The sequence below is a fragment of the Globicephala melas genome, chromosome 20 (genome assembly GCF_963455315.2).
Source record: "Globicephala melas chromosome 20, mGloMel1.2, whole genome shotgun sequence".
NCBI classification, from domain to species: domain Eukaryota; kingdom Metazoa; phylum Chordata; class Mammalia; order Artiodactyla; family Delphinidae; genus Globicephala; species Globicephala melas.
This window is the reverse complement of record NC_083333.1, coordinates 14994977-15020744: the sequence shown is the minus strand read 5'-3', so window position 1 is coordinate 15020744 and position 25768 is coordinate 14994977. Positions and strand designations below refer to the sequence as shown.

Here is a 25768-nt window from a genome sequence, read left to right as displayed (position 1 = left end):
ATGATAATATTTTGGATATACTGGGTTAAATAAAATGTTGCTAAAATATGTGATAAAATTATATACTACTAAAATATATAATTAAAATAAAATTCACTTCATTTTTACTTTTTTTGATGCAGCTACTAGAAAATTTAAATTTGCATCTATGTCTTGCAGGGTGTTTCTATTGGATAGTGCTGGTCTAGAGTGCTGTCAGAATATAGTCAGGGAGACTAAGTAGAATGTTATTAATTAATTAATTAATTCATTCATTCAACAAATACTTATTGAGTGCCTGCTCTGTCCACGCACTGTTTTAGGCACTTGGGATACATCAGCAAACAAAACAGACAAGGATCCCTGTTCTTATAGAGCTTGTATCCAACAGATGGAGATAGACCGCAAAACATAAATATAATGAAAAGTAAATTATATAATTTGTTAGAGAGGGGCAAATTCTATGGGGAAAAGATAAAGTAGAGCAGAATAAGGGGATCAGGAGTGGTGTGGGGTCGCAATTTAAAATGGGGTCATCTGGTAGGATTCTTTGAGAAGGTGACATTTGAAGGAGATGAGGGAGGAAGCCTTCAGTGGATATTAGAGGGAAGAGCATCCCAGGGAGAGGAACAGCCAGTATAAAGGCCTGAAGTGTCTGAGGAAAGAGCAAAGAAGGGGTGAGGTTCAAGAGGAATGCCGTGGGGTTGGGACAGTAGGAGATGAGGTCTGAGAGTTAACAGGGCAGGGCTGGGGAGGAGCCTCATTGTAATGAGGGAAATAGGGGCCATCTCAGGGTTTTAAGCAAAAAAGTGACATACTGTGCTTTAAATTGATCACTTCACTCTGGCTGCTCAGCTGATGACAGACTATTCAGGGGACAACAGTGGACGCAGACAAACTAGTTAGATGGCATCGTAGCTACCCAAGTAAAAGATGTCGGTGGCTCAGATCAGGGTAGTAGCAGTGTAGGAGGTGCAGTGGGATTCTGGGCATGTTGGCAGTCAGAGCCAACTGTGATTTTCTGATGGACTGGCTGTAGGTGGTGAGAGAAAGAGAGGCATGAGCAGAGTCAAGGGTGACCTCAAAGAGTCTGGCTGATAGGTGATGCAAGAGGATGTGGGTGAAGCAGGCTTGGGATGGGGGAGACACTTGAGAGTTCAGTTTATCAAAATAATCTGGGTAAGAAGTGTCTAAAATGGGGGACACAGCAAGAAGAGTACCTCTGAGAGATACTTGGAAAACTTATAGAATGTATTAACGCTGAAATGTGGGAAGTGAGGGAAGGGGAGGAGCCTAAGATAACACTGCAGTTGCCGGGGTAGGTAACTGGGTAGATAGACGTATTATTCATTCAAGTAGAGAAGACAGAAGGAGAAGAAACAGACTGATGCCAGGACTCGGGAGGGTTCTCCACCGACTATGGCAGATAGAGCTGGATTCACCTCACGGTATAACCAGGCTTCTCCTTGTTAAACAGAGATTGCCTAAAACAGGAAAACAGACTCCGTTCATTGTCTGCTCAAAGCCCCAGGGTCTGTACAAGACAGAATACTGGGCACTGCTCTGTGAGTGTCAGAGCACCTTTCCCATTGTTTGCTCCCCAGCAATTGTCCTTTGCACAGACTGACCAGCAATTCCCAGAGGATAAATGGCTAGGAGATGGAACAGGGGCTGGTGGGGATACAGAATGTTCTGAGGGCACTGTAGGTTGGGGGAGACAGGAAGAGGAAGAGCTGAGAGATGGTAAAAAATAAATCTGGTAGTACTGCATTCTGGGATTCTATCTTTTGCTGTTTTCTAGACGTTCAGAGATTGAGAGAACAAGAAAGGGATTGGGGCAAGAAGACGCTACCTTCCTCTGACAAAGGTGGGCACCAGGTAAGCTGCTAGGGCCTGGACTGGGATCTGCGTACTGTAGCTCTAAGAAGGGGGTTTGGTCATGACACTAATGGAAAGAGAGTAGCATCACAGATAATTGTCACATACGATTTGTTGACAAACATCGAGTTTGAACAGATCTCACCATGCTGGGAGGTAAACAAAGGAAAAAAATGTCTTTATATAAATACAGGACAAAGAAAGGAATAGCATCTAGAAGACTATGATGAGCAACGCAGCTCTGAAAATGACCCATTACTGGATCTAGAAAAGACATCAGAAAAGCTATTCGGCATCATCGGTAGAATGGTTTCTGTGATATAGTTGCAGAAAAATAGGCTGAAATAAAAAAGCAACGTTGGAAAGGGAAAAGGATGAGATGAGGAAGGTCTGTGGGGATATCGAAAATGTAATAGTGTAGTTGAAGTCTTCACTGGAAGCCTAAGAAGTAGAAGCAATATTGCCCACGATTAGATTAGTATTGTTGAGGATAAACTTGAAAAGCTCTCCTAGAATGTAGAGGAAAAGGCCAAAGGGATGGAAAGCAATGAGGGAGCAGATAATAGATATGGAGCACAAGGAACCCATCTAGTTCATCATTGCTCCTGGAGGAGAGGCCCGACCAGATGAGCAAAAGCCGATAATAGAAGAAAAATTTCCCGAGCAGAAGAAATTCCATGTGTATAGATTGCAAGGGCTCATTGCATCCCACTAAGTGAACGGAAATCCTTTAGATACATTACGTCTATGAATCAAGAAACTGAAGTAGGGAGAAAGGGCAAGTCAGAAGGAGGAAGTTCAATAGAGCTATTCCAAAGGCAGAGCTCCGAGAAAGTGACAGTAAATGAAAGGCTTAGAAATCTAGAGCAACATGTGATGCCCAAGAATTAAATTGATTATAATTTTAGTTTAATTGTGCAAATGCATGAAATTTCATTGCCTTAATGAGAGGCCGGCTCTGCAGCTGGTAAGCAGAGCACAAAAAGGGGCCATTGAGGGACCAGCAATATTTGATGGGCATGAGCAGGGCAGAGAAGGCGCTAGAGCTGTCCCCAGCTCTCAAGGGAAGGACAGTAAATTAACTGAAATAGATTCGTTCCAGAAAGTAAGCAGAAAAACAAAACAAGGACAAGACAACAGCGGCCAGAAAAACAAAACAAGGACAAGACAACAGGGGCCTTCTTCTGATGGCCAACCACTTAGGAACATTTGAGGGAACGCATGATATGAGACAGGATTTGTTTAAGAAATTAGATTCCAATGGCTCTTTGACAGATTACACGGTAAGACACAGAAACATAAGAAAATTGGTATAACCCTGCAACCATTTCTCCCAGCCATTCATCTCTTCGGGTTTTGATGATGAAAGGACTATGTGTTGGAGAGGAAAAGAAAGTAGAGGAAAAGGAAGAGGTGATAAACAGAAAGACAGAAGAGGAGATTCAGGGGATTCCTGTACCAGTGAGAGGAAGCGCCAAACTGCAGCTGGGGATGTGCACTTCCACTGGAGAACTCAGCTGGGCTTCTGGTGAGGCAGGAAAGACAGGGCCGGGCCTTAGGCAGAGGGCAATATCACCTCCTTGTTTTGCTTTTTAATGAGGCCATGATGCATGGAGGAACGGCATCTAAAACAGAAACTGTGTAGCATCTGAACAAGAAACTCTGACCATGAAAACTGCAGACCATGCGCAATAAAAATGCACAGGTTGCTGATGACTCTGTACGACCTTTCACGTGTGGCACTTGACTAGTAAGGGAGAATTTAAGGGAAAACAGCTCTTAGAGTGCATGTATTGTGGCTTCAGGAGACGAATGGGCAGGACCGGGAGTTGATGCAACCTGGTGCCATCCAGGCCACCCTTCAACCTTCCCCCAGTGAATATTCCATCCCTAATCACAAAGACCCCACCCATTCAAAGGGCTAAAAATAGGATAAAAGGAGGATCAAAAAACCCTGCGGCGGGCTTCCCTGGTGGCAGTGGGTGAGAGTCCGCCTGCCGATGCGGGGGACACGGGTTCGTGCCCCGGTCCGGGAAGATCCCACATGCCGCGGAGCGGCTGGGCCCGTGAGCCATGGCCGCTGAGCCTGCGTGTCTGGAGCCTGTGCTCCGCAACGGGAGAGGCCACAACAGTGAGAGGCCCGCGTACCGCAAAAAAAAAACAAACAAAAAAAACCCTGTGGCGGGCCCCTCACTGTGAGGATGCCCGAACTCTTGAGTGTGTAACTTTCACTTCTGCACTGAATAAACTGCTTCTTTGCTCTCTTTGCTCCTCAGTGTGTGTGTGTGTTTTCCTTTGTGTTTTGTGTACCTCGCCCAAACTCTTTTGGATGAGTTCAGCAAGAACCTGGACCTCTGATAAAGCTTTTTGGGAATCACCGGCACTGTCCTCATGGCACCGGGGCCTCTGGAGAGCAGTGTGTGGTCGGCAGACCGTGACTGTGGTCCTCCAGTCCTCTGGAAAGGGGCCGCCCCCACTACCTTCGAGCCCCCCGAAGGCAGGAGGACTGGAAGGACGTCGCTCACCTGGGCGGAGGTGCTGTGGAGCTTCAGCAGCCCATTCTCCAGCCGCTCCATCTTGGACTTGAGCTCCCTTCTGTTCCTGCACAGCAGGCTCTGGTAGAGTCTGATGAACTCCAGGAATGATTTGGGGGTTGTGTAGTTGTAGCGCTGCTCGTTGCTCAGATAGGACTGGGAGGTGTGGTTGACACTTGTGTGGACAAAAGCCATGAACTTGCTGATCGATGGCTTGACTGTGGGCTAGAATCAAAGGGCAGGAAATAAAGAGGTCACCTGGCCATGAAGACGGCAGGTGACTGCCCACCCAGCTTGTTGCTTCACCACATGGAAAGCTGTGCTCCAACAACCTGGAGTTGCCGGACGTGGGGTTCCTTGTACCCAGAGGTGGAGAGGAGCTTGAGGGGTGTCTCCTTTGCCCTCTCACCTCAATGTCCTCCGTGTTCTGCAGGAAGCGGAAGCTGACGGACTCCAGGGCTTGCTGTGGCCACTCATGGAACCAGTCGATGGCTGTGCAGTTCACGATGGCGGGGAACTTCCTGCTGCGGACCCTCAGCTTGGTCCCCACCGGGGAGAAACAGAGAGTCACCTGAGAAGGCAGAAGGGTGGGGAGAACCAAGAAGGTATCCAAGATGTACTCACAGAGAGACAGACATGGCCTTGGATTCTTCATTTCCCAGGAAATTGGGAAGCATATCAACAGAGACAAAAATCTGTAAATGCTAGGCAGCCTTTCGAGCCAAGGGATTAGAAATGCTGGGACTTCAGGAGGCAAGAGGGAGGCCACTGCCCTTGGAGCATGTGAGAAGGGCATCCTTGCACAGGTGCTCAGGCTGAGAAGGGCCTTGCACCCTAACCACTCACTCCCAAGACAATCAATAAGTACAGCTTATTGTGTCCAAAATATCCATAGAGGCTCCCATGGGCCATCTCTGGTCCTGTCTACCCCAGGCAGAGAATCCTTGTACCTTCAGTTGTCGTCGGACCCGCTCTATAAAGAACTTCCAGCAGTTCTCTCTGTTGTCAACAAGACCTTGGGTCTTGACTTCGTTCCTCACATTGCTTATGATGTTTTCAACCTCATCGTCAGAGTAGAGATCTGGGATCTCTCCTGGGAAGAATCGGAGCACAGATCCTTAATTATTATTTTTTACCAGATTGGCAAAGTTCTGAAAGTTAGATAAACTAGCGTATTAATGGGGCAGTATATAATGGAAAAAATCTTTAAAAACTCAACTAAATATATAAAAATAAATATATGATGACCAATTAGAGTTTATCTTGGAAACGCAAGGATGGTTAAATATTAGAAAAATCTATGAGAATAATTCACTACGTTAATGGATTAAAGAAGTAAAACGATATGACCATCAAAACAGCTGCACAAAATTTCTGAAAATTTAGTTTGAGATTTCTTTTAACCAGATCATAGGTATTTGTCGCAGACCCAAAGCAAACATCATATCTGTTTACCGGTGAAATACTAAAATATTCTCTTTTGAATTAAGAACACGACAAGCATGACTGCTATTCATGTTTTCTAGTCAACATTATACAAATGTCCTAGCTAACAAGTCAAGGAAAAGAAATAAAATTTATATGGATAGTTAAGGAAATAATAAAACTATTATCATCAAAATCTAATTTTCTAAATAGGAAATCTAAGAGAATATACACATAAACAATCAGAACTCGTAAGTGTGTTAAACAACAAGCTTGCTGGATACAAAATCAATATTGGAAATAAAATGGCACTTTTGTACTTCAGCGAAAAAAAGAGTTATTTTATTTAGAATACAAGCAAAAAAGTTATTTAGAATAACCAGCTATTATTTAGAATACCAGCAAAAACTATAAGACAGGCAGTAATAAATATATAAAAAGATGTGCAAGACCTTGATGTAAAAACTATAACATTACTGAAGGGCATAAATAAAATCCAAAATAAATGGAGAGAAATACTCTGCTCATGGGTGGATGACTCAGTATTACCAGTATCACAAAGATGCAATTCCCCGCCCCCCAAAAATCAAATGGGTTTCTTTTTCAATCATATTCTAAAATTTATATGGAAGAGCAAAGGGTAAGGAATGGCAATGATACTGTGAAGAACGAGAAGAAAGGATCTGTTCTATCAGAAATCAAGTCTCCTTATAAAGCTATGTTAGTTAAAACAATGTGAAATTGGTACTTGGGTAAATAAATAGAACAATGAGTGAAACACCTAGAAACGGACCCAGATGTAAACAGGAAATTCATATTCAAAATCAGTATGCTAAAAAAGGATGAACAAATCAATAAGTGATGTTAGGATAATTCAATACTAATATCAAAAAATAAAATTAGAATACCAAGCAAAAATACATTCCAGGTGGATTAAAGACATGAATATGAAACAGTAATATTTTATAGATAAAATACAAAAGATTATTTTTACGGTGTTGGATAGGACACAATTTCTGAAATAGAGCACAAAAGCACAAAACATAAAAAGACTAAGTTTTACAAAATTTAAACGAAATCAGCATGACAAAATTCAGATACAGACTTCCAAAAAGACATTTATGACCTACATGATGAACAAAGGGTTAGGATCCAGAATATACAAAGGACTCTTACAAATCCATAAGAAAAAGAAAGAACAGAAGAGCAAAAGGGCAAACTGTATAAAAAGGCAACTAACATAAGGTGAATAGCCAATAAGCACTTGAAAAGATGCTCCAATGTCACAGGTAAGAAGGGAAAGGACAAAAATGAGATCCCATTTTATATCCTTTGGCAAAAACTGGTATGTTAGATAAACCAAGGGTTGGTGAGGTTAGGAGGAAACAGGTATTCAAGCAGAGAATAAATCTGTACAACTACTCGGGAGGGCAACAGGCACTTTTCAGTAAACTTGAAATGCACATACCAGACAATTTAACAATCTATGTTTTGGGCACCTGTTGTAAAGCAACTCTGCTTGCACACATCAGATGTTTCTATTTTGCAACATTGTTCATAATTGCATGGGTGTTTGTTTTATTGCTTTCTGTATCCCAACATGTTTTGTAAACAAATATAGAAAAACATAAAAGGAAAAAGTAAATGTGGGTGGTGAGAATGTGAAAACTGTGAGGGAGAGTCAGAAATTGAAAGAGGGGATAGAATAAAGCAAAATTCTGAATTAAGAACCAGCTGGTGGGCCCCTAGCTCACATGGAAGAGTTGGCCTTGGAAAGGAAGAATGAAGAAAACTGCAAAGAAATGCAGACAGACTGGGAGCTGTAAAGGTAGTAGTGAGGCCGATAGTGAATGGCATTAAGTTTTCTCAAGGAGAGAAATGAGCTTAAGGGATGTAAGAATGAAGGAAGCACTGGTGCAGTTAAATCCTGGAACACTGGATAGGAGGTAAAGATGAATGTGGTTCACTCCAGGATATTCTATGGCTATCAGAAAAGCTCTTTCCTATTTCCAGGACAAGGCTTTAGGTAGATGTTGAAGCTACGTGGACCTGAAGTCATATACAAGCTCCCCTTTGAAGTTCTGCACACCGGCGTGCTTCTTCCTTCCTCCATAGCCAACAAAGAAATGTTAGCATCGTAGAAATGTTAGAGCGGGAAGAAGCCACTGGAGCCACTATCTGTTCTGTTTCCTGTGGACTTGGGTGAGGTCCTCCAAGGTGGGTGGTTTGGCAAATGGCCTCTGACTAATCTGAGTGATGGGAATTGTGATTCTTTTCACTACTGAAGCTGCTGCTCTTCCTTGAACTACTGTATCTGGAGGAAACTCAACTTTCCAACAGATTTCTGGCCTTCACAGTCTGACAACACTAATCCAGCCAAGAGGTGGGTTAGAGTTTTATACTAATTAAACTTAATTGTTTAAATGGGAAAAATGAAAAAAATGAATTATCATGAAAATGATCATTTACTTTCTTCCCTTAATTGGACAAACTTGATTTAATTTCCATTCATTATTTCATAGCATGCATACAAAATACCCAGTGCTATAAACTTGTCAAAATCAAGGTCTTACTAGTGGAAGAATCCATTTCAGCCTTATTTGATAAAAACAGGGGATCAGAGAAAACAGCTAGAAAAATGAAATGATATTTAGCATGTGTTGGGAGTTGAGGAGTTCAGGGAAGTTTTAAAAAGAGAAATACTCAAATGGAACTGATGTGAGCCATACTCATACTTCTGGGGCTGACTGCCTGCAGCGGTCTGAATTCCTTTCTCCTTTGCCCCTCTGATAATCTACATTTTCTTATCTATAAGTACGTTAGAGAGTGAGAACCTGAATTCCCTTTGGTCTTAGAATATTTGTAATAATAGAGTCTGCATTCTTCACCTTTCTATTTTTTGAAATATGTAGGATTTATATCTTTTGAGGAGGCAAAGTATGATCTATAGGCTAAATCTGGCCCTCTATCTCTGCCTGCAAGCGAAGCCTGGTTTTTACAATTTTTAATGGTTGAAAAAATTAAAATAATACTATTTAATGACACATGAAAATTACATGACATTCAAATTTTGTTGTCCATAAATAAAGTTTTACTGGTCACAGCTACACTCATTCATTTAGATATTGTCTATGGCTATTTGTCCAATACAATGACAGAACTGAGTAGTTGTGACAGAGGCTGTATGGTCTGCAAAGCTGAAAATATTTACCTTCTGACCCTTTATAGAAAAAGTGTGCTCGCCCTAGTTTATATGATCCCTTTAAGTGCCAAGATATTGAAAACACCCAGGCCTTTTAGAGCCTTTTTGCATGTTCTTAAGATGCAGGTATTTGTCACACAATTCCCAAGATCCCTTAGGAAGATCACCAGATGGAACTGAGCACCTCTGAATTGGGAGCAAAGTTTGCATTTCCAGGTTTGTTCCTCCAGTTTCTCCTGACAACATTCCCGTCACTTACTGTGTGATGTAGGTAGTCATACTGAAAGCAGGAGACTGAAGTGCCAGAGGGGATTTTGTGATGTGAACAGAGGCAGAGGCTATTTAAATATTTGAAGAGTTTCCCCTTGTGACCTAAAGTTGGGAAGCCCTATTTCTGCTGCCTAGTGCAGAATGGCTTCTTGCGGTCCTTAACATGTCCTGATATTTTACAAGTCAGACTCATCATCATCTTCTCTGTGTGGTCTGGGGCTCTCAGAGGCCACAGTGCTTTGAGATAATTTAAGATGGTTTGGTTAGTTGGAGCTTGGTAATAAAAAAGGCAAAGCTGAGGGTTATTCTGCGCGAACCAGTTAGCATCACAATGGCTTAAGGGCTTTGACCCCACCCAGGAACAACATTTTTCAGAAACATTTCCCTGGTCTCAAGGGAGAAAAAACAGGGAGTGTGGTGACTATCTCAGGACCCCTGGCCCTCTCTCTGCATGGCTGGAAACTTTCTCAAAGCACGTGTTCAACAGTAATATCTAATATGTAAGATGACACATCTTTCTCATGATATTACACACCTTGGTTCAACGAATACCTCTTGAATGCTAATTATGGGCCAGGAGATGCATTCAGTGCTGACAATGTAAATGGTGAAAATAACACAGTCTTTACAGAGAGTTATAATTATATCAGTGTTGTTTTATTTCCTAAGCTGGGTAGTAGGTATTTAATCCTTATCTTTTGTACCTCTGGATTATTTCATAACAAAAAATGAACCAACAACAGACAACACGGTCTCTACCTTTCATAAGTTTACAATGTCGTTTCAGTACAATGGTGGTGTGTGCATCCACTGAATGTTAGAGAAACACAGACGGATGTTTCTCATTCCTCGTGGTGACAGTGGATTCGTGAAGATTTCCCAGAGAGATAACATCCAAGATAAGTCTTGTACTATGGGTAGAAGTTAATCCAGAGAAAGAAGGAGAAGGGCACGAGGTTCAAAAGGAATGGTGCGAGCCAGTAAGGGTGTCAGGAGGCAGTCCAGTGTGTTATTTCAAGGAGGTGGGAATTACTAGATCATAATGGGGAGGTAAGCTAGTGAGGAAGGAAGGAAGCAGGTCCAAGGCAGCTGTTTTTTTTTTTTTTTCTGTACAAAACAGCTTATCGTGCATTCACTTAGGAACTGATGAAGGAATTATAGTTTGATAGACCTTTTTGGAAGCAGTGAGGAGAATGGATGGGGGTGGGCCTCCCTGAGAGGTAGGGAGGTGAGTTAAGAAGTGTCTGCAATGTAAGCTTTTATATGTAGAATATGGATAAACAAGAAGGTCCTATTCTATAGCACAGAGAACTATATTCAATATCCTATGATAAACCATAATGGAAAAGAATATATATAAAAAAGAATATATATAACTGGATCACTTTGCTGTATGGCAGTAATTAACACAACACTGTAAATCAACTATACTTCAATAAAATAAAAAAAAAAGAAGTGTCTGCATTTGTTGAAGCAAAAGATGAAAAGGTCAGTGGTAGTCATGACAGAGAAGAACGGATTCAGAAATAGCTAGGGGGTAAAACTGGTGGCAACTGATTATCTCTTGGACATAGGTGATGAGGGAGAGGAGGGAGGGAGAGGTTAGTAATGGAGGAGAATGCACAGAGACATAGTCTCAAGTAACTTGTATGAGAATTTAGTACCACATGAAGAAAAGAAAAGCTGTTACTCAAGCATCTTTTTGTATTATGCTCTGGGCACTTCTGTGTGGCAGCTGGAAGCAACCAGGTGCTGGTTTAAATTTCCATGGTTTATGGTTTGGGGACGCATGAGGTAAACAGATCCCCTGAGACCACAAAGTATGCTTAGGAGGTCAGATGCATGCTTAATGGCTTCTCTTTTGTCGTCTTTGCCACCTTTGCCACTTCTCTTTTGCCACTTTGTCTTTTTTCCTTTCAGAGAAACTGGGCCAGAATATAACTTGTGTAAAGCATAGATGGCCTATCAGGGAATCCAGTTCTAGATGCTCATGGGAGGAGAACAATCCAATGCCAAGACTGTTACAAATATTTCCAGACTTCACATTCTCATGTGATGTGTACAGATCACGAACATGCCAATCCTGCCTCTAATCCTAAAGCACCTGGAAGATGAGAGGATCTTTTCGTGTTTTACATTCCAAGAGGAGATTTGGCCCAAACGTAATAAGGACAGTCTGTTTCAGAGATGAGGCATATGGCTTTACAAGAGAGGGGACGCAGTTGGTTATCAACTATGCCAATAGACCACACAGAGGTTACTGACTGGAACACGGAAGCTTAATAAATGGTTTTGAATACACAAATAGATGCAAAGTGATCTAGTCTGAGCCAGGGAAGAGAAATATTAATTTTGGAGTGAACAATTAAGCCTTTTGAAAAGCGAAAAGGAAATCCCAACGTAAGATCCCAAAGTAAAATGAAGTATGAAATCTGGCAGAGTAAGGAGAGGAAAAGGCACCACACCTGGAGCAGACTAGGTCTTCCTAGCTGGGACTGCAGTAAAATGGGCTTTCTGGAACGCTGGAAACCTGGAGGCAGGCGTGCTGTACCAAAAAACCAGGAAAGGATTCTATTTTCCCTTTAGATTAGGATGGGCCCGTGCTGATGCTGAGTTTGGTTGAAGGAGGACCAAGAGAGAACAAATTTTGTGAGAGTTTTTAAATACCTGCTTTTGATGGCCAGTGTACATTCTTCAGGAATTGTTATACAGGGCAACAAGGACATAGCAAGAATTGAACTTTTCAGACTCAGCAAGGGCCAACATTTCATGCATAGTTTCACTAGAAGCTTCATGAGCCCCATTAAGGACTCTGGTAGCCAAAGAAAGTGACTGAAAGATAGGCTTCATTCACTCTGATTTAGGTGGCCACCCTGCTTCTTATACAATTATGTTGCTTTTGCTAAGAAACTTGATTTATTTTTTTAACTTTCAGTGAGGATTTCTTACCGTCAGTCTGTAACCAAACTGAGATGCAAGTGGCATAATGATGGGTTCTGAAATGTTTGGGTGGTGTCAGAGGTGGGATTTATGTGCTGAATTACCAATACAGTTTGATTCTGGAAATGGTGTCAGGAAACCAAGGGATGAAACAATGAACTAAAGAAGTGTGGGAGGAAAGCAGATAGCCTATGGCGCGAGATCATGAGGTCACTGAGGAAGATGTTTTGGGGGAGTGTTGAATCAGTGGAATTCGCTCACTGTACCTTATCTTCAACCTAATAGGATTTGTAGATGACTAGAGAGGGATGAGCTAATGACAACGTAGCCCAATGTATAGTTTCCTAGTCTCTACTGTGTTATCCAAGAATGCAGTGATTGCACAACCCCATAAAATTGAAAAACTAAGTGGATGGGGAGGCTCTGAGGAATCTCTGTAGCTCTGCCTGGACTGGCAGTCAGTTAATTTCTAGCCAGAAATTATCTGACAGGGAAAATTAGAACTCAGATATGCTCAATTCTCCCTGTCAAAATGGTTAAGATAAAAGGGATGAAGATTAGAAAAGTATTACTTTTAATTGTAGCTCCATTTTAACATGTGTGTGTAAATCCTGTTTTTGTATAGAAGCCTTAAAAATGTGAGTTTGAAATTCCATGACTTTGAAGTACACTGATTGCATTAAGTTTTCACTGGGCAGGGCTTCAAAAATTCATCTGAACTTGAAACAAGTTGTTTTCTAAATGAAAAATTTAAAATACTTAATTGAGGAATAAAATTTCAATTGGTAAAAGTGTAACATCGTTTGTGTCTCAGACGTTATTATAGGAGAAGGTGACCTGGCTGGATTGGAGCCAAATGAGATACAGGGTGAGGCTGGCAACATGCCTGGCATCTCCAAAGCTATAAGTCTTTGGAAGCACAATTTTACCTTTTTTGATTGTTTTAGAAATTAGACTTTAGGGCACAGCTTCAGGGTGGGAGGACAGTTGGACCCGTCTCTCATTATTTGGTAAAATAACAAAAGGTGAGGCAGTGCTGTAGGTGAAATACTGTTGTAGAAGGTGGTGGGATGTTAAAAAGACAGTATTTAAGAAAAGGACAATTTGTTGGATTGGAGGAGAAAAGGTATAAGAGTTAGTAGGCAAATTCCTGGATATGAAGCTAACTTAAATAGGGCAGGTTGGGAAAGGAACGAGAGGGTGGGATCAGTGTTATGGTTGGAGCCATCAGTCCCCACCTGATGCGACTCTGGTCCTCATCAGGAGGAAGTTGAAGGTTGCTCACAGAGCCTGCTAGTGCATGGTCTGGACCAAAGACCAGCGGCTTGTCATGGAAGTGATAGTAAAATGGCCTGGGGTACAAGGGCACAAAGTTTGAAGCAGTCAACGATTCTGAAGCAGTGAAGTTCCTAGAGATTGCATGGAAAGAGCCATCCTGAAATATATTATATATGACATGGAATACACTTTGGAGAAGTATATTGTGATCACGGTCCTTTGACTTCATAAACTAAAGAGGATTTAGTCAGAGAGCCAGGAGGTGAACTGTAGAGAAACAGGCTTTCTGAAATGGAAATCTGGAAGCAGAAATTTTGTTCAGAACATCTGTGCACTGACTATTTTATTAGCCCAGATAAGAGGTGGTTTTATAGAGGCTAAATTTGGATTAAGAGTCAGGAAATCATATTCTCCTTTTAATTAACAGAAATATACATACACCTCAAATTTCTGAAAATGCATAATTTTTATACTATATTGTTTTATCTTCTTGGGTATATATACATATATATATCTTGTGTATGTTTATGTATATTTATATATACATATATGTGTATACTTAAACTTTTTTTTCTAGAATGGTTGGCATAAGTCCTGAATCCCTAAAAACATAAGGGCAGCAAAGTATCAAGAACTGAACTTTCCACTGAAGTCCTGTCTTGCACTGATAGTGTCCCAGGGAAGTTGAGACAGCCTTTGTCAAGTTCTTTGTAATCTAAGAAAAATTCATAAAGTTCTGAATCCTTGATGAATTAAAGTGGCAACCTAACCTTGCCCTCTTGGGTAAGTTCTGTGTGTGCAGGTACTATGTGTGTGTATGTTGCTGCTAATGCCTTCCCTCCCTGAAATACTGAACACATCCCAGTTTCTCTCTGTCTTGGGTGTGGGAACAGCACCTGCTCTCTGGACTTAGCAGATCTGCAGGCCCTAACCTACTTTCCCCCTATTGTCATATCTAGTCCCACTAAGAAAGGCATAAGACTACTGTCTGTTTTGCATGTAAGGAGAATAAAAGACAGCAGGCCCAGCAGCAATCCTAGAAGGACCTTGATGAACCAGTTCTCCGCTGTGTCAGTTTTCTCCCTCATTTCTATGACCTCGCTCTTCTGACCTAGAACAAAATCTCCACCTTGGAATGACTCCAACTCCAGCAGGAATTGGTTAGAGACATTCAAGTGCAGAGAGTCTCTTACCAGATGCCAAGAGGTCATTAATGAGCACAAGGAACTTCTCATCAGCTACTTGGGCGTCTGTCATGAGAAACACGGTGCTGAGATTCTTTACCCCGGCTTTCAGGCACAAGCTGGCCAGGTCCGCCTGCAGAAACAACGTCAGAGATCTCTGAGAAGAGGGCTTTCCTGATAAGACACCAGCAATGGGAGGGACGGAGGAGTGCTATCTTGCACTCACAGGCCGGAAAATATGCCTCATTCCCAGGCCTCGATCCCAATAGAGGTGAGCAAGTAGAATAAATAATGATGATCTTTAATTCATACAACCACTGTGGCTCCTGAATTAACTTCTAGAGCTCCTGCTTTGTGCAAACAGGTGACAGCTTTCCAAAGGACAGAGATGTTCCCCTGTTCATCTGTGTTACTTATATCATCATACAAATGAATGGCTTGCCCCGGGAGGCAAGTGATTGCTCTTGGTCCTGACAGAAGAGTCATGTACTTGGGCCTCCTGGCCTAGGGGATGAATATATCATATAGTAGCAGAGTCTTATGTCCTTATGGCTAGCTCCAGCAAAGACTTTTGCTGTTAAAAAATATATTGGGGAACGTACACACACACACTCACACATACGCACACACAATCATTTGGTAGGAACTTACATCCATTCAAAACTATAGGTAGATGACGTTTGGGGCTAGGATGCCAGGCCCTGAATTTTTCCAGCTTGGTCACTCTTGCTTCCTTTGATGCATCCCTTTCCCGAAGCTCAGCCGTTGGTCCGTAATCTTAGTCATCTCTCTCTCACACGACTCAAAGCTCATTCTATATCAGCCTCATACATTTCCTTATAGCAGAGCTTCCTCTGTGTCCAAATAATTCCCCTTTAACATTAATAAACTTCCTTTTAGATCAGTGGTTCTCAACCAACGCATTTACAGAATCACTTAAGACAGTGTTTCCCAGCTCTCCTTAGAATCACCCAGGTTACTTTCAACTGTCCTGAGGCCCAGGCCAATCCCCAGAACAGTTAAGTCAGGATTTCTCGGGGGTGGGATGCAGGCATCACTATTATTTGAAGGGGATTCCAGTACATGGCCAAGGTTGAGAACCAGTGTCTTAGATCATTCTGTAAACGCATGATTCTCATGAGCACTATCTTGTCTTTTCTTTTTTGGAAGCACTAAAGATTGACCTGATGTGAACCTGGAGTATGACCTTAGATGCGGCCAATCGCAAGAGGCTGAGCTGTGGTTTCAGAGCAGCAGTGAGCCTGACCAGCTGAGAGATTATGAAGTCGGGTGGACGGGTCTGGCTCTGTGCAGGCTGGAATTCTCCCAGGGACAGCAAGAGCAGCATCTTGATGGAAATGACCTCATGACTCCCTACTGGGCCTCTATTGTTGGCCATGGATCAAAACAGGGGGCTGGACAAAGTGACCTCTGAGGGTCGTATTTAATGCCTTTCTCCACTTTCAGGGTGTGCACCGTGGCTCCTAAGTGCCTTACGTCTCTTCATGTCACTGAAGGTCCCAGCGGCTGGTGGTTACTGAACCCATCCTTTAATATATGCAATACTTATAAAACTTGGGCAGTATTCCTTCTGTCTGCTAGGGCCGCTGGAGAGCTGTGTGCTGAATTTGATGTAGCTGTGCTTCCGATTTGGGTGAGAGCTGAGGCCCTACAGATGCACCTAAAGCAGCTGAGGTCTCCCAGATGCAGACCTTGGGAAGGTCGGTGTTCTAAGGGTCTAAGCACCTCCAGTCACCAGCCCAAAGTCTAAGAAGAAGGTGGACAGATGATTAAGGGGAGATTCTGGGCGAGGGAGCTGAAGAGCTAATGCAGGGTGACAGGGAGTCGTGGGCAGCTGGGGAGAGACAGAGCCTCCCCCCCGCAGCGGCCGGCCCCCTACCTTGAAGTCAGGAATCTGGTAGCCTCTCCGCAGCGTGATCTGGAATACATCCATGGAGCTGATGAAAGCCGCGAGCCTTGTCAGACTCTGCCTGCCGCTCCCCGCTACGCCAACCAGCAGAGCGTTTCCCCGCGGGCACTCCAAGATGCGATTGATGTGGCAGCTGAGGGAGGGAAGCAGAGGCACAGGGCTTTGATCAGACTTCCCTCCGTGAGGAGCAGGCGTAATGGTCTGGGTGAGGACTGGAGCCCTCCTTGCAGGCACATCCTGGGCTGAGCTTGGGAAGAGGGCGTTAAATTGTCCCCAAACCTCGCCTCACCTCTTGCCTGAGTGGACTGAGGTCGCCCTGTTCTGCTTTAAGCCAAAGCCTCTGGTGAAGCAGTGGTGGTGGAGGAAGAGCCCAAGGCAGCCAGGCAGGATTGGAGGGCATGTGTGATGCTGACAGGAGGGACCTGGGTTTATAGGTCTAATTATGGCCGCAGGATAAGTTCCTAGTAAGACACTTTTCACGACTTTTGATAAATACTGAAAAACTGGCCCCCAGTATGGTGGCATCAATTTCTTCTTAGGTAGAAATGATCAAAAATTGACTCTATGATACTGGAGGGTGAGAATATGTTAGACTGTGCTAGTCGAATGTGCAAGTTAAGCCAGTGTATTTGGGGATAACATAACCAGTGATGAAGCCGCTGTGGAGGGCTTGCATGTCACTAAATTTATGTAGTGACATTTTATTCCCCTAAATACTCAGAAGGTATTTACTGACTACTTTTAGCTCTTTTTATGATTTTACTTTTTCGTTTATAATTATTTAGTTGTGATACTCTGTCTTGTATCAGACAGGTGTACACTCCTCTTGCTCCCTTATTAAACCATGGTTTCTAGACATCCGAAGAGTGTGTATACTCATCTTGTTTTCTCTGTAGTGCTAGCACATTAAAGGCATTCAAGAAATTTTTGTTAAATGTAAGCAGAACACCCCAGACCTGATACTCAGCATCACATTTGAGGTGAGGTAGGTGCAAGGAATCATCTGCTTTGTGTCTACATGAGACGGTGCCTGGCTACAATGATAAAAGGAGAAAATATGGTGCTAAGATATCCAGGTCCTCTCTTCAGATTCAAAAGAAGAGGGGGCAGGAATGAATTACTGAGGAGAGAGGCAGGCATGGGGGAGGAGAAGTCCAAGCAGGTTCTGCGGGCCACCCAACACCCAGCTCTATTCTGGAAGGCCTGAACTCAGCTTAGCATGGTCCATGCTGTTCAATATCTAAATGGAAATGCATCATTAGTGCTGAAGTTTCCAAAGAAGGAATGGTTAAGTCTGCAACTGTCAGCATTGGGTTCCAGCTGGGGATTCATTAACAACCTCTGACGAGGGCAAAGGACTCTGCATTTAAATTACAGAATCTAAAAAGAAGATCAATATTCTAAAGGATTCCTGGGCCAGAAAACCAAGGCAGTCAGAGTTAAGCCCATTACTGAGTTTCTGGGAGATTAAAAACAAAAGCTGAAAATGTACCACAGCACAGCTGGAGGAAGCTGGCTTATTGAAGACTAAACACACATACACACACACACATGCACGAGAACCGATAAGATGCACAAAAGAAGGGGCACAAGAGAAGTACATCTGAAGTTCCTTTTTTTGTTAATAAATGTGAAGCGATTCTAAGAGAAAAAAGAGGAGACAGAAAAACACACGTCGGAATGAAAAAAACGAAGAAAAGGGTAGACGGAGATAATGCCAAAAGCAGGGGGAAAGATCTAGTGTGAAGCTTTCAGAAAAAGTAGAACGAGAATGTGCTGCAATGGTGAAGGAAGTCAGTAGAAGAGCAAATGGTGCTTTTAGGAAAAGAAAACAACAGCGGAAAGATAAAGATTAACACCATGGACCGCTTAGTAAGTGCGAAGCACTTGTCATGGAGGAGGAAACTGAGGCTTGGGGAAGTTGTGTCCTTCGCAAAGCACCGCCGCCAATTAGTGGCAGAATGAGGATTAGAACTTGGGCCTGGCCCTTGGGGCTCCTGGGAGAGCGCGTACAGACTCGTCGGGGCACTGTGTGGAGCCACGCCGACAGCTTAGTCACCTGTGTTTCTCACCGGGCTGTTCGGCATTCTGTTTTCCGGTATAGGAGGGGAATGCTTCTGCTTTCTCTGCGGGTAGAGGCAACAAAGAGGATCAAGGAGCCCCCGGGAGGGGAGGGAAGGGCAGTGCAAGAAGGAAGTCATGGGACATTGATATTTTAAAACAAACGTACAGGAAATTATACATCCAGATACATTTTATTCTTCCAAATTGTCCCCCTCAAGGCAGTTCATTATTCCAGTTATTTTGCCATTGCTAATGCAGCTCAGGTTTCTCTTTGGAAACTATCTTCAGAGTCTGGTTAGGAGCCTCAGGAGAAAAGCCAGTTTTCATCGTCTTATTTTTTCCTTAAGAACAATATTAGGCAGTTTGATCACCCATGCTGGAAACCACATTGACTGAATCACTTGCTATTCTCCCAAATTACATTTACTCTGAAAAGATAAAGATTTTCTTCAATTCCAAGACTATGACACAGGCTCTGGTAGCTCTTAGAGAGGAGGGAAAATACTCCCTGAAGTTTCACCAGATTAGTGAACAAACACCCTAAAACCCTTATTACTGACCATCTACCATGCACCAGACGCTGTCCAAGGTACTGGGGATCCAGCAGTGAGCAAGAGAGTCTGTGTGTTCAAGGAGCTTACACTGGATTAGGGGAATGTATGAAGCATTGTAGTGTGACGGTCCTGAGCGGACACTCTGCATGAGTGTTGGCTTTGGCTTACCTCTTCCTGGGGTGTGTGTGTTGCTGGACAACTTCCCTCATCTCTCTGGGTATCAGTTCCCTTATTTATGATATAGGGATAATAGTAGACCTGACTTTCTTCAAGGTGTTTGTGAAGCCCAAGAGAACTGATGCAGGAAGAACACCGTGCACCAGTCCATGGTGAGCTGTGTTCAGTGCGGGTCTCACATGTCAGATCCAATGCCGCCTCCTTGGTGAAGGCTCCCTCACCACTCTATTTACAACTGCACTTACCTCCAAGCACTCTCTATCCCGTTTACCTTTCTGTTTTCCTCTGTATCATTTATCCTATATGATGTGCTAAGAAATTTTACTGAGTACCTGCTATGTTCCAGACACTGTCCTAGGTATTGGGGATCTAGCAGTGAATAAGACAAAGATCCCTACACTCACACTAAGACCATCTAATCAATAAATAGGTGTTGGATGAATGGATGGATGGCTGTATACAAATTAATAGAGTGATTAATCATGACAAATGTAGCAGGGGAGTCAAATAATATAAGGTAAGGACACTGCAGTGACAACCGACTTTAGCCAGAGGTTGGTCTGTGGTGACTTTGATAAGAGCTTCTTTGTTCAAGTGGTAAGAAATGGACCAAGGAACAGATGAGAAGCAAGAAAGTATGAATAGTAAAGGCAACCTTTCTGATGAGTTTTTCTTTGAATAGGAGCTGAGAAACAGGGGTAGGGGGTGAAAGAGATATAAGAGTCAAGGAATAGTTTATTCTTTTTTTGATAAATGATAACATGGCATGTTTGTATGCTGATATGTATGATCCAGAAATGAATGAATTGATGATGGGGAAGAGGGAAGAGAAGGAAAGAGAAAAGAGGAGAGAGGGATTTCCCTGGCAGTCCAGTGGTTAGGACTTGGTGCTTTCACAGCTGAGGGTGTGGGTTCAATCACTAGTCAGGGAACTAAGATCCCACAAGTGGTGAGGCACAGCCCCCCAAAAAAAGAAGAGAGAGAAGAGGGAGGGAAGGATCATTGTAGGAGGGAGTAAAGTCACTGAGAAGGTGATAGGAGATGGGAACCAGGGCACACGTGGAGCGTTTGGCCTCAGGTAGGCACAGGGATGGTTCCTTAGCTGAAACGGTACAGAAGGCAGGACTTGTGGGTGGGATGCAGGTGGGATACAGAGAGGCTGTTCGATCTGATGGCAGGGAGATGAGAGAATCGTCTTCTGGCTGCTTTCATTATCTCAGCAAAATTGTGCTCATTAATTGGGAATAAAGAGAGGGGAGAGATGTTAGAAGCTTGAGGAGAGAAACGTGTGATGCAGTCATCACACAAAGGGGAAGACAGCAATCGGCCCAGGGTCATAGAGGAGAGTTTCTAGCAAAGTTGAGGGCCCACTTGAAATTTGTGGCTGACAATCGCAAGAAAATCAAGTCAACATGATGATGGTTTTTCTTCAATAATCTTCACATGTTTAGGGGCAGGTGTGGAGAAAGAAGATAGTGAGGTTTAGCTAGAGTAGAGCTTTGTCACATGGATGCAATGACAGGAAAGTTAGGGGAGCTTGTACTGGGTGATGGAGTCTATGGTGGTCGAGGAAAGTAAAGACATGGTGGACAGAAGGATAAAGGAGTTTGAGAAAGTAGGTGGTTCCATGAAATGAAGTCTTGATGAAGTTTGAGAATAGCTGGAATGTATTTATTTGAAACAAAATGGATGGACGTTGAGGGCATTATGCTAAGTGAAATAAGACAGAGAACAGTAAATACTGTATTATCTGCCTTATATGTGGAATCTAATAAAACCAAACACACAGAAACAGGTCAGACTTGTGGTTGCCAGAGGTGGGTGGAGGAATTAGGTGAAGGGGTCAAAAAGCACGAACTTCCAGTTATAAGATAAGTAAGTTCTGGAGATGTAATGTGCAACACGATGACTGTAATTAACAATACTCTATTGTGTATTTGAGAGTTGATCTGAAAGACTCTCATAACAAGGAAAATAACTACTGAGGTGATGGTTGTTAGCTAACCTTATGGTGGTAACATTTTGCAATATATACTTAAATCATTATGTTTTACACCTTAAACTTATACAATGTTATACGTCAATTGTATCTCAGTAAAACTGGGAAATAAGTAGAGCTGGAATAAAAACTAGAGCAGGTCAGTGGAGGGGTAGGAGAGATAAATGAGTGGGATGTTTGAATTTGAGATTTTGGATGTGGGTTCATTATTGATGATAGAACTCCTAGGGCAGGAACACGTGAGTGAGTGGCTGAGGTGGGATGTAAGGAACATTGCTGGAGCTAAGGAGGCCAAGGAACAGAAAGACCAGGTGACACACAGATGCCAGGAATGAAGAAAGGGGTGGCTGAGGAGAGAAACTGGTCCAAGCACTGAGGTAGGTGGTAAATGATGGGGAGCAAGGGGATGTCAGCAGATGACAGTGACAAGGAGGGGTGATGAGTAGGGATGTCCAGGTACTTGTGCTTCAAAAGAACCGGGGTTCATAAAAGATAAGAGGAGAAATGGTTTAAATATGCCACTGGGGTGGGGTGGGGGAGAAGGAGGGTCCGTACCCTTCTCTAGGCCCTGGGGTGCATAGAATGGGGAAGAAAAAACTGCTTTCCTCAATGCAGGGTTCAGTTAGGTTTCAGTTAGAATTCATCAGTGTGGAAGTTCAGAGAAGTTGAAGATAAAGTGGATTTTGCTATTGGAGACTCTGGGTAGCAAGGGGCAGGGTGGAGAGATTGTAGAAGGCAGGAGGGGTGGTCAATGCACCTCGGATTGGGGAATATGAAGAACAGTATAGGATCAGCATCAGTGTGAGTATAAACTACCTGGGAGGCTTGGTGACTGCTCTCCATGGTTCACTTGATAGCAGCAAGACTCAGAAAGATAGTTAATTTGTGAAGTATGTGCACTTAAAACCTTCAATCTCACTGGACTAGTATGAGTTGGGAGTGCAGGTCCTGAGCTGCTCTGTGCCTTATTTTATGACCTCCCATTTTCCCTTGGTGTCACCATGATCAGGCCCAGGACTTAAATGGCAGATAAGGAAATAAATCCAGTTCCTCCTGAGTTCATCATGATGCTGCCCCGGCTACCGCCAGTGGTAGAAGCCACAGCCGCTGCCCTACCAGCCGCCATCTTGATCTTCATGGCAGAAGCAGTAGCTGCTCTCCCGGTTTCATCCAAGTGTCCTCAAATGCCCAAATGAGACCCCTGACACTGGGAAGAGGAGACAGCTGAGGAAAGGCATGATGAGAAGCACACTTACACATGGCGCATTGCGTCCTCGAAGAGAACCAGGTCCATCACTGTGTTGACTTTGTTGTGGTTCTCCAGGGCCTCCACCAGAGTCTGGGTCAAAAGTTCCCACGATTGTACAGGCATGTACTTGGGCTCCCCGATACCATTTGCAAAATGGCAATACATGTTCAGGCTTTGGGTCTGTTCCACTGTCTCTTTGAGATCCTGGTGATGAGACACAGGGACAGGGACCCTCCTTAGTGACTCTCAGTTCTGGTTCCACACAGAGTGGAGACACCTCGTTTGCATTTTCTCTCTGAGCATGCTCTAAAAATTATCAGTCCTGCTTCCAACACTTCCATTTTTCTTGAGAAGCCCTTAAAACGTGTATGTTTAACATTCATTTATGACGTATGAGAAGTCACAGATGATATTGGTTATTCCTTGTGGGCTGAGGATGGGACATGGAAGGTGGGAGGTGCCCTTCCCTCATGTACAGTAAGAGCCCTGTCCGAGCAAAGCAGTGGAGGGGACACACGGGTGCACTTCCCTCCGCAGGGGCTCTTTCACTAGGATTGGGTTGCACCAGTCCTTGGTCCAATGGCCTCACCTCTCCCACATCCATTCAGACAGGTCTTGCTTCCCAACACATAGCAGTGTCATAGAACATCCTTTTCTATTTCCTGTGAGACTGCACACTATAGGTTGCCAGCCCCAACGTTATAGGCTCAACCCAGAGGGTTTGGTTTCTGAAAAATGTGCCATGAGCCGTCCTTAGGTGACTGATTCGTTTATGGGGACAATGCTAATATTAAAACATTGACAGCAGAACCCCCATTTATAAAACATTTTTAAAGATTTGGGCTTACTGTGTGTCAGCCCTTGCCCACAGGACAAACCTTAGCATGCTTAATAAATACCCAGTAAAACTCAACTGACTTAAAAGATAGGGGTCTATGTCTCTTCACTACCAGTCTATCTTTTAAGTTTCCAAGAGGCAGCTAATTTTTTTTTTAATTCAGAAAGGAACTATTTATTTATCAAATGCAAATGTTTGAGGCTTCAAGAGGTGGAGATTGTAGAGGAATTAAGCCCAAGAAAGAATAGGTTTGCTAATGCCTAAGTAGGAATTTATGCCAGCATGAACAATTGTCCCCACCTGCTGTTCTTTTCTAAGGTTCAGAATGGAGGATCCACCTGGGAAGGGGGAAATCAGCATGCTATTCAACAGCAGAGGCATTACCCAGGGCATACATCACTGTAGGGTTAGTCTTGTGAGCCCAGGGGACAAGATGCATCAAACCTAATGGAGGGAGGGAAAGTGAGGATAACAGTGACATCTACAAGAAGCCAGGACTGCTGCTTGGTTATAAGAAGAAAGAAGTAGAAAGAGTTAAATATCAAAGAGTTATTATATTTTGAAGGTGGTTTCAGGGCCATAGAAAACCTTTAAACTATGCTGGTTTTGCTAGATAGTAACAACAAATGTCCAGACATTTGGATAAGATTTAATGTGATGCAGGAGAGCCATTCTTGCTGGTTGAGGAAAACATGTGGGAAAGGGATATGGGAATACATCTACCTAGTTTGAAAATGGGCTAATATACTGGGAAGCAGTTCTGATGGCAGTCAATTTACAGTAATGATCTGGCAGAAGAACAACGAAAGTGCAGTTCTGAAAAGCCTGGTCTACAAAGACTCTCTGATGAACAAAACAAGGCTCTGATTTTATGATCACAGCCAGATGTGTAGAAGGAAGAGAGAAAACCAACCCACCCAGTGAATCAAAGATTTCTTAACAGTGATGTTGTATCATATAATGGCCACAAATAAGAGAACTTTAAGCTTTTAACGGTGGAAACAGGACTGTATCAATTCCGTGTTGGAAATTTGGCAACTTTTCTCTTTTTTATTGAAGTATAGTTGATTTACAACGTTGTGTTAATTACTGCTGTACAGCAAAGTGATTCAGTTATACATGTGTGTATATATATATATATATACACACACACACACACACACACATTCTTTTTTTAAAATATTCTTTTCCATTATGGTTTATCATAGAATAGTGAATATAGTTCTCTATGCTGTACAGTAGGACCTTGTTGTTTATCCATTCTATATATAATAGTTCACATCTGCTAATCCCAAATTCCCAATCCACCCCTCCCCCAACCCTCTCCTCCTTGACAAACACAAGTCTGTTCTCTATGTCCATGATTCTGTTTCTGTTTCATAGATAGGTTCATTTGTGTCATATTTTAGATTCCACATATAAGTGATATCATATGGTATTTGTTTTTCTCTTTCTGACTGACTTCACTTAGTATGATAATCTCTAGTTCCATCCACGTTACTTCAAGTGGCATTATTTCATTCTTTTTTATGGCTGGGTATCGGCAACTTTTCTTTAATACCAATACAAAGATTTGGTATAGCCAGGGTGCTTCAGGTTGGCATTTTAAATGTTGTTGGGGAAGGATGATGGTAGTATTAATTATATCTAGGTCTGTGATCAAAAGGATGTGTTCTTAGTAGACAGACCCACGTAGGAACTTCTGTTTCAAAGACTGAATGTTGTTATTCTAAAGTGCTAGCTCAGACCAACTTGAGAAGACAGTCAGGGCTCATGTGCAGAGCTAACAATGAACACACAAATTGGCAACTTCTACGATGCTCACGGAGAGGCAGCTATGATGTGCGAGTGCTGAACATCAGGCCATTTAAAAAGGATGGGACAAGTGGAGGAATTTAGGGTGTTTGGACTAGTAAAGAGCAGACTGAGATAAGTTACTTAAAATGCTGTCCAAACATTCAAAAAGCTGTCATATAGGTTGGAATAAACTGTATATATCTTCAGAGGTGGACCCAGAATCTTATCAGGAAAAAATATAGAGCTAAACCTAACAAGGTGAGCATAGGGACAGCGTGGTATATTTAAATACAAGATTTGATTATTCTAAGTTCAAGAGAGGATAGATAAGCAGTATGTGTGGAAAATCTGGTGCTCTGTTCAACAGAAAGCTCACTGTTAGTTGTGGGGTAATTTTGACACTAAGAAATGTCATAAGATCTTAGGCTGTGTTAACATATACCTGTGCTTTCCTGGGCATATTCTATCAA

At 42.8% G+C, this 25768-nt stretch overlaps 1 protein-coding gene across 1 annotated transcript in view; it reads right to left on the bottom strand.

Moving 5' to 3' along the window:
• DNAH9 (dynein axonemal heavy chain 9) overlaps positions 1–25768 on the bottom strand; it is a 299063-nt gene that overhangs the window by 98958 nt on the left and 174337 nt on the right. The window contains exons 43-48 of the mRNA XM_030861390.2: positions 22671–22867; positions 16591–16753; positions 14700–14823; positions 5342–5484; positions 4801–4962; positions 4383–4616 (exon numbers count right to left, since the gene is read on the bottom strand). Of these exons, the coding sequence (XP_030717250.2) occupies positions 4383–4616; positions 4801–4962; positions 5342–5484; positions 14700–14823; positions 16591–16753; positions 22671–22867 (1023 nt within the window). The remainder of the gene's footprint in view (positions 1–4382; positions 4617–4800; positions 4963–5341; positions 5485–14699; positions 14824–16590; positions 16754–22670; positions 22868–25768) is intronic.